Source organism: Necator americanus, chromosome I (genome assembly GCF_031761385.1).
Source record: "Necator americanus strain Aroian chromosome I, whole genome shotgun sequence".
NCBI classification, from domain to species: Eukaryota; Metazoa; Nematoda; class Chromadorea; order Rhabditida; family Ancylostomatidae; genus Necator; species Necator americanus.
In genome coordinates, this window is record NC_087371.1 from 9087362 (window position 1) to 9102963 (window position 15602).

Below are 15602 nucleotides of genomic sequence, written 5' to 3' on the forward strand. Positions count from 1 at the left end.
TATGCTGCCTTTATGGGGAGCTTCGCCACTCTCATATTCGTAATCAACAACCCTAGTTTCATGTCTTCCTACACAGAGTTCAACTTCATCAATTTCGTGAAATTCCTTTAATAACATACCGACGCGGAATTTGGAAAGAGTGTGATGGAAAATAGCGACAAAAGCAATATTAAGTTGTGTAACTAAAACTAAAAGAACACGTCCGAGAAGCAAAAATCGGTGATCGGCAGAGCAACATCTCACCAAACGATCAAACACGTCTGCCGATAACTTTTACTCATGTAACGTACAAATCTTCCATTTATTGACATATGATGCTTGCAATTTATAGAAAACCACATAATAGTACAAAACCTAGAGATCACAAGTGAGCGAAGAACATTCAAACGATAATACTTCATATCATTAAAAATTAGACTCGAAAGATTATGGATATATATATATATATATTCTAATTATTATATTCATCATAACAATGTGTCACCTAATCATTACAGTAATCAATGATTCAACAAAATTAAGGCCTCGCTTCTGCAGCTTGCTGAGGATGTTAACGAGCAAAGTTCTTGACCTAAATGAATGAGAAGATCAACGTGATTTATGTATTATTATGGAAATAAAGCAGTAACTGGAAGCTAAATTCTCAAATTCTCACCTCTTCTTGAAGTCTAGTAGACGGGTTCGTCGATGGCAAACTGCTATTAGGTACTGGAACTGCCGGTTATAGCGCCGGGACCCATACAAACACTGCAACGCTAACATGCATCTCAAAATTTAGCATCGCACTTCATCTATTATAGGTGCTCATGAGAGCCATTAGGTAATGTTGAAGGACATAGAAAGACTACTCAACAGGATATCTTCTTGTCAAGATCTCACAAGATTCTGCACATTGTTAAATTGAGAGAAATTGAATTTCTTTTTCGTAATATCCTATGCAGAAAAGGGATGTGACTTTTTTAAACTCAAACAGGCGCAAAAACAATGCTGTACTCAGGAATGAATCATCTTATGTTTAGAAGTGTTTAATATTCTATTTGTTGTTTGTTTTTAGTTCTACTCATAGTTTTTTGTTATTCTAATAGAGAATAACAAAAAAATATGAGTAATATATATGACATGTTTCTTCTTAAATTACTCCACAAAACTTCCAAGAATTTTCCGCTGTATTCACAAGAAGTGTAACGAACACAGCTTTCACCCTAATTCGGGAAATGACCGAGGAGTAATTAGAATGAGAGATAGTGGATCATTACTCATAGATGTACTTTGAAATAGGATATTTTCGAAAAAAAAAAACGATTTACCACGATCTCCTGATGTCTTCGCATAACAAAATCACTTAGTTTGTCGATGTCATCGCAGCCACTGGACATCATAGTATGTACGACCTCCTGGAAATATATATATATATATATATATATATATATATATAATAAAGCAATCACTAGGTTTTTGACAATACTTGGAAAGGGAGTGGAGGAAAAGTGATAAGGAGGTTAAAAAGAGAAAGTATCTACCGCAAGCAGTGCTAGTCGATGCAACTCGGCTACATCGTTTCTTTGTAGTTCGTGCAGACGGTGAAAACGAGAGAAAAATCTAAACAAAGGTGTTATTTCAGACTTTTCATAGTATTTTGGATTGATCTTTAGAAGGATGTTAATTATCTATCTATTTTTCGCAGCAACTGGTTGAATACCTCCGAACAATTCTTACCAAGAAGGAAAGCAAAGCTAAAATCAATGAGAAGGCGATTAAGCGAAGAAATGAAGAATGTATAGGTTGATTTAAGAGAAGCTATACTTCGTGACGCTTTCGAAAAATTTCTTCTTTTATTTCGCATCAATACGAGGGACTTATTAGGTTTATTAGGGACATAGTGAGAGAGGTGCAGCCTCGACAATGTCTGCAAAATCTAGAAAAACATTCATCAGATTACCAAAACCCCACTATCTCTCCTCAAATCTCTTAAAATTGAAAGCACATTAGGCAACAGGACTGCGAGTATTTTCAGAAGACGCATAGTAACTTTTTTTTTTGATAGACCATCCGGATCTGGGGTTTTTGGTCTTTTTTTTTACCCGAAACGGTAGAAAAAACCATCCGTGGAGATGGGGACGTCGAAGGAAAAAGTGGGGTGGCTGGTCTGGAGGAGGTGAGGGTTTTCTGAAAGAAATGGGTCCAATTTTCACATTTTTACCCAAGCCGGGGAGAAAAACGCAATCTGTAGAGATGCGGGCTCGTCTAAGACAAAATAAGCCTAAGCTAAGCCTAAAACAAGAAATAGTTCTAAAACTTGTTACAGATATGGGAAATGATTCGATTTCATTGATATGTAGATATCGAAAACTGAAAATACAATGTGTTTCGAGTGTTCGCTTCCCGATAAAGGTCATACGTCAAGGGATTTCAGGTTGGAAGCTTAGTACATGACTCTGTTCAGCAGTTATGATCCAGAAGAGCTATGAAATCCCCAATGAATCGCTCACATGCTTTATATGTTCTCAAATAGTATTTTTCTTGCAAAAAACATCGCTTTTTACCTGAAACACTTCGCCACGTAGCTCAACTCATTGACGATAGCATGACCCCGAAGCACTTCACGTAGTGCAAACGGAAGCAGGATTTCACTGGGCCATTGTGATGCATGGACAGACTTCAGTAAGGTCTTCGCACGATCCGAGTCCCCAGATTTCAGAGCTGCCAGCAGAGATTTTGAGTTCATTCTTCTTAATAGGGCACAAGTCTTAGGACTAGGTTCTCGCTGAAGCGTGAAGTATCTTGAAAATGCACTCACCTCGAAAAAGTATGGTTTTCTTGTATCTTCTCTCGCATCATAACCCATTGCGTCCTGTAACCTTTGAGAAAATAATAGTAGCGAAGAAATGCGAACAGACAAACCAAAAATGTTACTACAGCGACTTGTACTACCTTGTGTATTGTGAACATACAAAATCCATAAACCAGCAAATACTTCTTTGAATGTGGATTCAAGAAAGAAATGGTTGAGTACGAACGACGCAGTAAAAACTAGGAAACAATCTCATGTGAAGCTGGTTCCATATTTGTATGGAGCAGTATGAACAATTATAACAAATGTAGCCCTTAAACTACAATCAAAAGAAAACTGTTACCGTCACAGGAAAAAAAATTACTGTTACTGCAAGCAATAGTTCATTGGCATCTCATGCATAGCAGTTTAAAATGGAAAACATAGTCCACTGACTAAAAGAAGGTCACTTTCGAACCTCCCTCTAGCCACTACTTCAACGCTGGATTACAGAAGAGATTATGCTGATAGTTAACTCGAATATAGTTTTTTCTTATATAGAAACATTTCTAAACACAAAAGAATAGCACTGTTTTATCATTTTATTGTTGCTAGACAAACTACAGCCTACAAGGTTTCCCATATTCATTTCCATAGTAAACGTCATAGACCCCCAACTACATTTTCCCCACCCTTCCTATCTTATAAGAGAATACCAAAGCGAATAAACTTTTTTTTCTTTTTCCTAAACTGAAAAGTTAAGGATGCGATTCACCTTGCTGGTTCTTAAGAAGAAACTGTATAATTCATTTCATTGTGCTTTACGGAATGAAGACATATTGTACAGTAAAAAAAAACAGGCATTTAGGTAATTATCATATACATTAGCTCTAGTAAAGAAAAAAATGGAGAGAAAAAGAGAGAACGTCGTTTATCTTCAACTAAATGAAGTCGAGTGGCAGTGACCCATGACATACAAACGGCATAAAACATAAAAAAAGAGCAAACTTAGGCATTATTACCTGCACAAGCTTGATCTACTGCGTATACATGAGGGAATACGGTGATTGACGAGTCCATTCTATTATATCTTAATTCACAAAAGAACTGCGTATCGAATGAGTGGCGCTGGAGCATAATATACATCAATCGCTCGAAATTTGTGCTCCAGTATCGATACCACCATAACCTGGGAAGCATCCATAGCCTGCCAAAGGAATGCATTGTAATGTGAGCCTGTAATGTAATTTCTTCCTGTAGTGAACATTAGGGAACTAATTATGGATAAACTAACTGTACTAAGCGTGCACGAATTGGTACAGGGCATCCAGAGCAGAGAGTATTACAGCTTTACCAAATCGTGGAGACGGTTCCGAGTGCTATGGATTTGTGGAGAAACCGAAACGAAGGTATCTATTGGGAGAAAAGGTGGATTGTTGTGGTAACTTGTGGATGATTGTCAACCTAGAAGTTTTGGTAGCCTTTTCGAACCAACTTCAAATCAAATTGGGACCGATTCAACAATTGCAAGATGGAATGCTAGTTTATCGCTGAAAAGTGCAGCTTATTTTATCTTTTCTAAAATGTTACATTTTTTAAACAAAAATTAGTGCTGCATGTTCAAAATGTTATACTTCTCTGGAGCCATCACTACATATGTGACTAGAAATTGTAGATCAAACGTCCGTATATGGAGACTCTATTGAAGGGAAATGTCGCACAATATCCTCTTAATGATGCCAAATAATAACAATTAATTAATCCTTCATGAGAAACATTTGAGGAGGAACTTGTGTCCGCACCAACGATTACTTGTGGTTGGGCTGAAATGTACCGTTCATACCTGCTGTTCTCCCTCAATTTTCATCAATCTCGTCGAATTTTGAGTAAAAAAGAAGATGATACTCTTGGACAGAGATGTGTAGTATTGAACTTCCAATTCAAATGCACTTTTTATCGTCGTCGTTATCAGATCATGTTCGTGTCTGCTATCTTAGTCCCCTAATAAGTCAACATGATTGTTATCTACTTACTGTGTTTTACTTCAAAACGGTGAAATCCAGATCCTCAACGGTTAAGATTTTTTAAAAAGTAAATAAAATCAACAAGAAAATACAAAGTACTCGCAAATTTAACACGTACAGGAATCGACTGATGAGTAATTTGTTTGATGTTTGCATCATCATCATGAACAAGAATAGTAATTATAGTATGTAATCACAACAGCACTATGAGATCCAATTTCTGTACTACGAAAGAAAAAAATACACATGAAAGTTCAGAAGTCACAAACCGGAAACGCTTCTCATATTTGACTGAAAATTTATCTGAAGCTCTTCAAGTTTACCTCGCGAAAGATTCCTGAAGTAAATGTGGAAGTACCTGGTGATATCATGCACCTCTAGGTTTTGACAAGGAACATCCCCTGTCAATCTGCGAGCCTATCTACAATTCGCCCTATCATGATGTACGGATCGGAGACTTGGTCAGCGCCGTCTACGGTGATGTGATGGGTGATGGAGAAGCTTGACCGCATGGAGAGAAAGTTGTTTAGATGACTGTTAAGATAGATAACTTTTGGCCGACGGTGGGTGTAGTGTAGCGGTTAGAGGTTCCGCTTCCTGCACAATCGACCGGAGGTTCGAATCTGCCTTAGTGCTCGGCAAGCCTTTCATCCCTCCGGGTCGATAAATTGGTACCAGACTTGTCTGGGAGGATAAAAACACTGACTTGACTCATCGGCTAGCCACCGCAAGTCATTGTATAGACCAGTTACACGTTCGTAAACCTCAAACAATTCTGAATTGAACTGAACGCGGAGGCGCATCTCAAGCGGATTGATTGACGCCAGAAATTGTATCCTTTATCCTTTATGTCATAACGAAGAACTTTACTCGGAAGTGGATATGGTCTATCGGCTGACGACACGTGGAAAACATCAACATCTTGCCCCGTCCCCTAAACTGATCGCAGAAAACCGTCTTCGCTTTCCTGGTCCCATTGTAAGGAGAACATCGGATCTCCATGTACAAGTTGCATTGAGGATGCTCCCAGACCTAAACTGGAGAAGGCCATCTGGACAGAAGCGGTAAATTAAGATTTGGAAAAATTTGGCCTTGACAGGCAGTTCAGGCAAGACGTAACGTTCCCCAGAATATGGACTATGGACGGACGGATGGACATATTCTCTGCGAGCTCTAAGGAAGATCGAAGAGGATAGAGTCAAATGTATTTAGGGACGAGTCATCTCAGTGGAGATGCGGGTAAGTCACGTTAGGCCATAATATCCGTCCGCAATGTAAGTTAAAGTAAGTTAATGCATCCTTAAATCAAATTGTCTCTTTATCGCGGAAAAAAACTGATAGAAAATTTCCTAGGTCTAACCTGCATAAAATAGCGTTATACTCGAATAAAATTCGGTCGCAGAAGCGGGCTTAAAAAGAGGTGGTTTAAAGGAACGGCGAAATTCGTACCAGCCCATCCAAAAGTGAGTGAAAATAAAACTAGTCGCTGCAAATCAACGATAAAAAGAAGCGTATAATAAGGTAGTGAACGATATTGGTCTAAAATGTTGGTCCCGGATTGATTTTCGGCAATTTGTCGAATAACGGTTTCACGTGTTCTTTTTCGTCAAACGTTTTCCACGTTTTGTACATGGCGAAAAGTGTGTTCACACAATCGTAGACTTTCTCAAAGTCGACAGAAAGTTCTGGTAGCCACATCTGAAATATACTCAGTATTATTGGCAAAGTCCATTAGATGGATTTGTAAAGAAGTATACTTGCCTTGATGTCCTTCTCTCTGTTCATTAGTTCAGCTCCTACTATAATGCAAGAAATAGCTATGATATGTGGAGGAAAAAGGAGTGAACAGTCGCTACGAAGAGAATCGTTGGCTACCTAAGAAGATAAAAGAAACTTTCAACTGACAACCACATAGATAAACAAAAATATTGCATAGACGCAGAAACGAGGAAAAGAAGTGAAAACATTTTTAGGAACCAATGGGTAACGAGTACAAGTATTTATGACATGTTACGGTTTTTGCGTTAAGATGTCCAACTTTATGGGTAGTGTTTCGTAATGCTGTCCTTACAATCATGTCAGAAAAAATCCATACATTGAGAAATTGGTAGTGTACATCTAAAAATCTTCAAGTCAAGTTTTGTCTAGGATTGTTAGAAATGCCCGCGAAATTTTCAAAAAAAAGTCCTAGTGTGTAGAAATAAAAGAGGGGAGGAAGAGAAGAAAAGACGAGAAAAAGAAGAGAAAATCACCTTCCAGCATTGTTCTTCAAAAGGCGGAAAGTCCTTAACAGTGGGATCCCGCGCAATATCCTGAAAATGAGTGGTGAACTACTTAAGGAATGTGGTCATGAAACCCTGACTCAGTTGTTGCTTTAACTCAAGCAATAATAATATGACGTTTTCTCCGGTCCTTTCAGATTGTTCAAGAGTTCGCATGCGTTTGAAATCGCGACAGTTTTCAAAGAAAGAGAGGCGAAAATTTAGCATCTTTGCGGTCCCATTCCAATCAAAACTAGATGTTTCTCCAAACTTGAATGTGCCTTAACAGGCCAAGTAAGATTAATGCCTAACAAAATATAGGCCGAAAAAGAATTTCAGATTTCGGTAAGAATGAAAAAAGTCTTTTGAAAAGGATCATAAACTACACTTTTCTTGAATTTCGCTACTTTTTCTTGCTGTTCTAGCCGTCCATAACGGTTCTACTGATTGATTCTTATCAAAGAAATGAAAGCAAATGAGCAAAGCCAAAAAATGCACATCTACAACAATTTTTGAGTTATCCCTTCATTAAACTCTGCAGCCATAAATATTAACATAAACTTAATGAGCAGGATTTAAAAAGGGGAACTTTTGGAATTCTGGTAACTTCAGATTCTTAGCAGTAATTGGCTAACTCCAAAGCACTGTAGTTGAAAGCATCACAAACAGGAATCTAGAGTGAACATAAACATTTAGCACGCAGTACAACTAACCTGTAACATCGTTGTAAGCGGTCTGTACGGGTGATAAACAACTAAACAACAGTCCAACATCTCCACGAGAATAAATTCCGCATCATAGAGGCCACTATTTTTCGAAGATGCATCGTAGGTAAGGTTTGGCCATTTTTTCAAACAGTTTGGAATCGTCTTGATCAGATTCGACATAGACATTAGGCCGTGTTCTTCAACCTGGAAATCGGCTTTTATGAATGAACGGTGTTATTAGGCAGAATTTCCCAAGTTAAAAGAAGGAGAAGTGTGCTTTTATCAAATATTAAGAACTTGATAACTGATAAATAATATAACGTAACTTTAAAAACCACTACCGATTAAATATGATTGTATGCAATTATTAAAGTTATATGCACATGAGTGATACATTCAAAGAACACTCACCTTTGATGCGAGAAAAACAGAAGCACAGGCAATAAGAAGCGGATCCACATCTTTGTAGGATCGACGAGCATAAAATCTTTTAAAATACACAATTGCTGTAGCTATAACCTAAAAAATCAGGTGCACTTCGAATAAAAATAACAGGAAGGTGCACCGAAAAAAGGAGTAGTTATTGACGCAACATGATCGCGCCTTGATAATCATAAAAGGAAAAGACAAGTAGACTAACAATGCGACAATATGGAATTCGTCAGCAGTAATCAATAGATCACAAGCGAAAGAAACACCATACCACAAACAAATGCCACATTACAAATTTAAAAAAAAACACTACCTGCATACGTGTTTTCGGATGACCTTGCTGGATCCCCTCTATGGCTAGCGTCTGGATCAAATTAGCCCAAAATATCATTAACTTTTGGTATTCTTCTTCGGTGTAGATCTGAACAAGGATAGAGAGTGAAATAGCGCAAGTCATTGTACTAGACCTAAAATGATAGTTTAATAAAACAAAACACTGCTCAACGTAATTCAAATTAGTTGTGATATTACTGTTAAGCTAAGATTCTCCACGATTTTTTAAATGGTGAACGTAATCACCTTCTCTTCCTTCTCATAGAGTTTGCGGTGAAATTGAGAAACATTTCTGCCGAGTTAGAGTTTAGTGTAAGGATGAATTTGAATTTTTCAATTTCACTTAGACATTAGAAATCTAAATGTCCTAGTTCCCAGAATCTACCATCTCTACACTGAATGGGTCTTTTTGCAGCTTTGAAAAAATTGAAAAGAGCTCAAATATTGAAAAAGGAATTTGAATGGAACACAAAGCTGAAGTTAGGGATAAAATCCCAGGTACTACTAAAAGACAGACACCTTCAGATCTTCACTGCGCATCCGTAATAATTCTTGCTTTTCGAATATCCACTGGTCATAATGTGAACTTTGCCAGAAATTGCCTGCCATAATTGGGGTTCTGGCAAATAGGGCAAAAAGGCTCTGAAATATTCAATAGGAAAAAAAACCCGTAGCAAACTCCACGCAATATCACTGGTTAGAAGTGAGAATAATCAAAAACCTTGCAAGAGATCTGAAAAGCGGATATCCGGAGACTGTATTGTCAGAATGCTGCGCTGCACCATCAACACGACCTTGACGTTGAAATTTTATTGATGCGGCCAACTACGAAAATAATTTGAGTTGATTGTAGTTACAAACACCCAAGTATCACGGAGCGACCGAATTCTACTGGGATTCTATACAATCCAGCCAATTCCGGTTCATTTTATCCCTTATGAAAAGTACTGGGTAGATAGTCAGATAGTAATTTATTCTTTATGAACCACAAACAGTTTCCATACAATTGCACTTCTGCCCTCGCCAAAAATGATTAACAAATGAATAGGCGAATGAACAAATAAATGACTGATCATTTTGAAATGTACTGGATGAGCTTCTGATGCGGAACCATGCCTCCAACAGCAACCTAAAGAAGATTGGTTAGTATATCCAGAACCTAGTTGTAGCATTTATATTCACGATGAAATAAGTACTATAAATACCGTTTGCATGAATAAGTATAAATAAATACTGTTTTACTTCTAAGAAATCCGGGAGTTTGATCATTCGAAACGAATGATCAAAAATATGTATGGTGAGTTTATACTAGGGCCAAAACGACATGAAGCACGGGGCAGTTGCGTAAGCGGCTGCGCTCGGTGCGGTGAAGCGTGACTGTTAAGATCGAGGAGGGCATGCTTTATATCGTTTTGACCTGACTATAGTGTAGTTTGTAGTAAATCACTGCTTACATGTTTCAATACATTATCGATTTCCTGTTGGCTCATGCGCTCGCCAATAGACGATAAAATCGATCGCAGTTCCTTAGCGGGAATGCATCGAGTGCCGTCTCTGTAATCATCCAACTTGTTGTAACATATAAGTTTATCGCAGAGATTCTCCATTCTCAAAAATCAAAAATGGCAATATTCATCTAGAATGTTTTTACCTGTCCAATCCTTTGAGCGCTTTTATTATTTCAGTCAGTTCATCACCACTGTTGTGTTCCTCTTTGGCGATCTCAAGGAATAATGCAAAATCCATGGGTCGCTCTGAAATGACAAATATGATATCAACAGTGAAGAAAAACAACGAAAAAATCGCTATGATGCAACACAAAACAGTATCCGCAGAAGGTTTTGATTTATTGTGCAAAAGGCACTTCCGCACATAGTTCTTTTTTATACCTTATTTTTCGTGACTACGAGATTTTTCTATATCCACATATGCATAATATGGTTTTTATCAATGTAGTTGAACACTTAGGTGATTCTCCTCTCATGCGCTCAATGCAGACACGGGACAATGGAACGCAACGCGGCGGATGTGAATTTCTGACCCGGACTGTGGTCCCTGACCACTGATAAATCACACTAAAGCCGCTATGGTAAATGGAATTGCGTAACTAGAGTGAATTTCGAGCTGTTGATACGAATGTAAACAATACTCAACTTACTAACAATCTTCAAGTCTTCTCTTCTTGAAACCTCGGCATTGGGAACTGTTGTTATATTTATTTGTGTACTTAGAACGATATCGAGGCTTGGTAAGGAGAGAGGAGGAGGTTAATGAGATATACATAGCATCAAAGATCTCGAACTATTTTCAGGCTTTTGATAAAGGCGAAGTTTTAGAAACCACCAAAACCATTAAAAAATTTTCACCAAAATCTCGTTGGCACAGGAAAAAAACATCAATACTCAACTTACTGGTGTTTTTGAAATATTCTGTAGTTTTCGCTGCTGTCGGCGAGTAACCAAGACTTCTAAGTATACATCGAAGTTGTGGAGCAGAATGTACAATGCCGTCTTGACTGTACACATTGAAACATTCTCGAATGTCTAGAATAGTTAAATGTTTAGTATAGAAGAAAAGGAAACTGTCCAAATAGTAACTATGCATAATTCCCTAGAGGTCTGGAAAAAGTTGATTTCCATGAAGACCACTTAATTTTAGGACTGTCTTACGAAAGTACGATCTAACGAAATCAAGTGTCGGGAAATTATAGATAAATAAGCAGATGAATGAATGGATAAATAAATAACTAGCGTTCATCAAAGTTCAAGATTGAAAACACCAACTTACTATCAATTTGTTCACGAGTGAAGAATTCGGTCTGGAAATAACAGGAAGATCAACCGATAAAGAACAAATCGATTCACACAAACTATGTCGATCAATAGTCGGGAGCACTCACCATATCTCGACCACGTGTCTGGAAAGGAGCGACGATTGTTGTTTGCGGACAGCTGGTGGTCACTTGGTAGTCGCGCACATAAAAAGAGAGCGTAGGAGATGAAGAGAAGTGATGGATCAGTACTAGAAGCAGTGAAAAAAGTGATCAACTAATTCCTTGATCTTTTCCAGAATTGTCCTGAAACTAGATAAATAAAGTGACCCTAATAGACAGGAGAAATGGTTCTGAAAAGAAGAGCGAAACGTTCATGGAAAACAACGACTGTTACTATATCTCATTAGAATGGCAGGGGAAATTTTTGCTGAAAAGAACGCTGGAAGAAAAAACGTAGACTAAATTATGCTTGCTTATAATTGCTGATAGTCCAATGATTGTATTCATAACTATGATTATTCTTATGTATACTCTAGAAAATGCGAATTGAAAAAGTTTTCTTATTTATTTCTTCAAACTACGTAGACATGAAACTCCAGGATATTTCACTATAGAAAAAGGAACACATTGAAAAATTTGCAGGCACCAACTGTGCAATTAGGCCAAATAGTGAAAATAGTGCGCATCTTGCTTCCTTCCCTTTTTGTTTTCCCAAGATAAAGAATAAGTTTCTTTTAAAAATAAAATTGAAAGAAAACTAAGAGAAACTCAACCGTTTTCGACAACACTGCCAGGATGCGCTCTAAGCAAAAGAAAGCTGACGTTTTCTGGGGGTAGAATGTGATATTAAAGTCAATGTCGTATCAATCTACTTGGGATTTGCCAACGCGTTTTACTGGAATTCGTAATCGTTGGGGTTTTGGAACGCGTGTTGGCCTATACAATGACTGGCGGGGGCCAGCCGATGATCAAGTCAGTTTTTTATCCTCCCAAACAAGTCTGGTACCAATTTATCGACACCTGAGGGATAAAAGACCCTGTTTATGCTAGGGCGGATTAGTGGTATTAATGGAATCATTTATCAATTTCTACGACAAACACAATAATAGATAACTCTTCCGTCTCAAAAGGTTTAAGGTCAAATTGAGGAACATTTCTGCAGACTTATTTGGTTTGGTGTAAGGATAAGTTTGAATTTTCAAGACAATGAAATATTAAGTAGTTATTCAGTACCAACATTTCTTTCAAAGATATTGATAGAATCATAATAACCTACATGGCATAGAAAAAAGTAAAAAAAAGGAAAAATCTTAAATTTAGGCTTAAAAAGTTAAGCTTAAATTTAAGAAAATACACAAAATTTTTGGCTTGACGACGGTTTAGCCAAAAGCGGGAGGAATATACAGTGCTTCCAACTTACTAATAAAAAAAGAAAGAGGTGAAGTAATCATATATTGTAGTCAATAAATTGTTTTAAAAATCACTCAAAAAAATAGGAATCAAAATATGTACGCAAGTTTGTGACTGGTCTTCGTAGTTCAGCTAAGTTTTCATTTAAATAGTTATACAGCCCGAACAGTTTTAATTTTAACAGTTTTAATGGACAAATACGAAATAGAATAACAAGAGTATCTGAATATAATTCTGTACGAGCTAAGCAATTTGTTATTAACAAAACAAGATATTTTTAAAATAATGTTGTTTGGAAATAATTCCGAAAGGATTTCTGGGAACAACTCGTATCCAAAATCAATTTCACATTGAAGCATGCATACTTAAATTTAAAAAGTGTTGTAAGCCGCGAAAAGAAAAACTGAGCTAAACATTGCAATGAGCTTTTCAGCAATGATTCATATAACATTCAACGATTGTTTGTGGAAAAAAAAGAAAGGGTTTCCACAAAAAAGCGTCGGTCTTCACTCACAGTCATCAATTCTGTATTTGCTTGTCCTTGGGTGTATTTTGCTCTGTTGATTTTTTAGAAGCAAATATATGTGTGTAATAAATTTCTAGAATACTGTAGGAATTAATATGATGTAGATTTTAATATAGACTTCAAGGACACGAAAAGAATAGATTAAATATAGTAAATGAGTAGTGACTTTGCTCATAGGACCTCGCCTAAACATGGGACTGTATGGTAGTTCAAATAATGTTTGGTAATTTTTATATTATAATCTAGTAAAATTATATATTATAATGTAGTATAATTATAATATTTTACTACTAATTTGAATTCTGTTGTGTTCAATTAAGTAAAACAATCCGATTACTAGTATAATACTACTCACCAATTTCTGTAATCTTTCTTAAAGTTAGAGATTGTAGTTGAGAAAATAAGTGGAAATGAGCATCAGTTACTTTTTACTTTTTCTTTAGTTTATGTTCTGCAATTAAAAACTTGAAAATAAGCTAAACTACTGTACTTTTTTTGCTGAGCTATCAGAACGCCTACGCAATATGTACATGACAATACGTGTATGGATACATGTTCTCTATTGTAAAAACAGGTCATAACAAGAAAAATCATCGATCATTCTTTCAAATAAACTGTTCAGTATGGGAATTCAAACTCATTTTGGCAAAGCTACTTGTGGGACTTTATTGATTTCTGGATATCCTCATCAACTTTCTTCCTACGTTTCAAGGTTATTTTGAAATTTTTGCGTTAATCTCTTGTTTTTATCATTCTGCTCGTGACCTTCCTTTTATTTGTAACTGCAGGTAAGTGGCTGTATTTCTGAGAATCCCAACATATATATCCTTTCCTGGACGTATCACTTCCCTTTACTAGATTTAATTCATATGCTTTGAATTGCACTTTCAAACATGTGAAATTTTGCAATGACAAAATACCAATAGTTATTGATTTAACGGATTTTTAAGTTCATTAGAGCGAGCTTTACAAAGTGCACCAACGAGGTCCCCTCTGGAAATTTCGACAGGAATACTGCTAGGTTCCATAATTCTTTGTAATCTAATCTATAACCTATGTATCATAGCGGTTCCACAACCTACTCTAGGAAATCCAAGCAAAAAACCGCTGTAAATAAATAAATATTAATCATAAATCCATGCGCAAACCACTATTCCCAACGAACATCTGATGATAGGTTATGGAACCTAATAATGTAACATATCAGATTCCGGACAATTATTTATGTACAGCAGTCCCCGCTGTGTTTTACTCTTGCTGAGCGTATTCCATCGCAATCTCAATGTATGATCCATCTATAGATCCTTGAAAACGTGCTGATTATCCCATATCTTTCTAATAAAGGTTGGAACAAGTCTTCCAAGCTTGATGATGTTTGGAGATGTGCGCTCACAGTTTCTTAAAGGCATCACCCCACGAATCTGAGGTGGTACGGATTTCAGGTGGAGTATTCGTATACGGAATCGTAGATTATGGAGAGGGGGGTGATTCCGTCCATTTCTCTCTGTATCAGTGGAAACGGACAACCCCGGAATGCTGTTTCTTACGTCCTCAATTGCAGCGCGCCACCTTTGTGCCCCCCCCCCCCCCTCGCCTGCTATTTGTCCGGGTTTTCGACGAATCGCAGGCGGGGCGAGGTTGGGCGGAGCGCAAACGTTGTGCATTGCTTTAGGGCAGGGAATCACGCAAAGAAAGTTGCATTCTCGGGGGCAAATATAGAGTTTGGAGTGTAGATTATGAGAATGAGCGTGACGTCGCTCAGTTACCCCTAATCATCCCGGAAAACAGCGTTTGATCCTACGATGTGCCTTAGAACGGGCTATTCTGGCACGCGGTTCAGTTCCCTCAGCAGCCTATTCATAGCTTTGTGTTCTATTAGTCTTCCAGTCAAATAAAGTAGGAGAACAGGAAGAGTTGCCTTAGGACTTGCTACAATCGGAGTTATTCGTTGTTGAATCTCAAGTGAATAGTCTGATTTTCGACTTCGTACTCGTGGATGCGTCGGGTGCATTCTCACGTGCCTCGCAGGAGCAAACGCGTACCGCACGCCGTTTTTCAGGACGATCCGGGGAATCGAGAGCAGCTACGGTCATATTCGCAATCTACGCCCCTAAATCTACATACGCCCGCAGAGACCCAAACGTCGGTTTCATGACACCCTGCCTTTAAAAACACTTGCAATTGATCCATGTCGCCTTCAGTAAAGAACTTAAAAGATTTTAAGAAGCAAAAGTGAATTGAGAATCTTCTAATTAAAATTTCACGCAAATTTAGGACAAAAAATATCTTGAAAAACCAATAAAATTATGTTCGCCTACATTTACATGCTCTGTGCAAAAGCCCGAGCTGAGTGGAACGAAATAATA

General features: G+C 37.5%; 2 protein-coding genes across 5 annotated transcripts; both read right to left on the reverse strand.

Moving 5' to 3' along the window:
- Positions 1-480: 480 nt before the first annotated feature.
- Positions 481-4097, reverse strand: RB195_004934 (uncharacterized protein; the record flags this gene model as incomplete). Of its 2 annotated transcripts, XM_064177164.1 has the most annotated exons (9): positions 481-571; positions 656-747; positions 1308-1394; positions 1521-1599; positions 2544-2729; positions 2798-2858; positions 2932-3030; positions 3793-4006; positions 4065-4097. In XM_064177164.1, 9 exons carry the CDS (start codon positions 4095-4097, stop codon positions 481-483), a joined length of 942 nt encoding a protein of 313 aa, XP_064034290.1. The 2 variants fall into 2 exon arrangements, with proteins under 2 accessions (XP_064034290.1, XP_064034289.1); XM_064177165.1 differs by lacking the exon at positions 2932-3030.
- Positions 4098-4149: 52 nt separating this feature from the next.
- Positions 4150-15329, reverse strand: RB195_004935 (uncharacterized protein; the record flags this gene model as incomplete). 3 transcript variants are annotated; one of them, XM_064177168.1, is made up of 17 exons in its annotated part: positions 4150-4234; positions 6155-6203; positions 6244-6280; positions 6388-6492; positions 6556-6669; positions 7047-7106; positions 7769-7966; positions 8174-8281; positions 8508-8615; positions 9047-9169; positions 9249-9282; positions 9616-9656; positions 9982-10081; positions 10179-10281; positions 10939-11070; positions 11315-11345; positions 11427-11429. In XM_064177168.1, 17 exons carry the CDS (start codon positions 11427-11429, stop codon positions 4150-4152), a joined length of 1431 nt encoding a protein of 476 aa, XP_064034291.1. The 3 variants fall into 3 exon arrangements, with proteins under 3 accessions (XP_064034291.1, XP_064034292.1, XP_064034293.1); XM_064177166.1 differs by lacking the exons at positions 4150-4234; positions 6155-6203; positions 6244-6280; ... (5 more) ...; positions 11315-11345; positions 11427-11429 and having other exon boundaries at positions 6334-6492; positions 9047-9136; XM_064177167.1 differs by lacking the exons at positions 4150-4234; positions 6155-6203; positions 6244-6280; ... (6 more) ...; positions 9047-9169; positions 9249-9282 and adding an exon at positions 15254-15329 and having other exon boundaries at positions 9600-9656; positions 11427-11548.
- Positions 15330-15602: the final 273 nt, after the last annotated feature.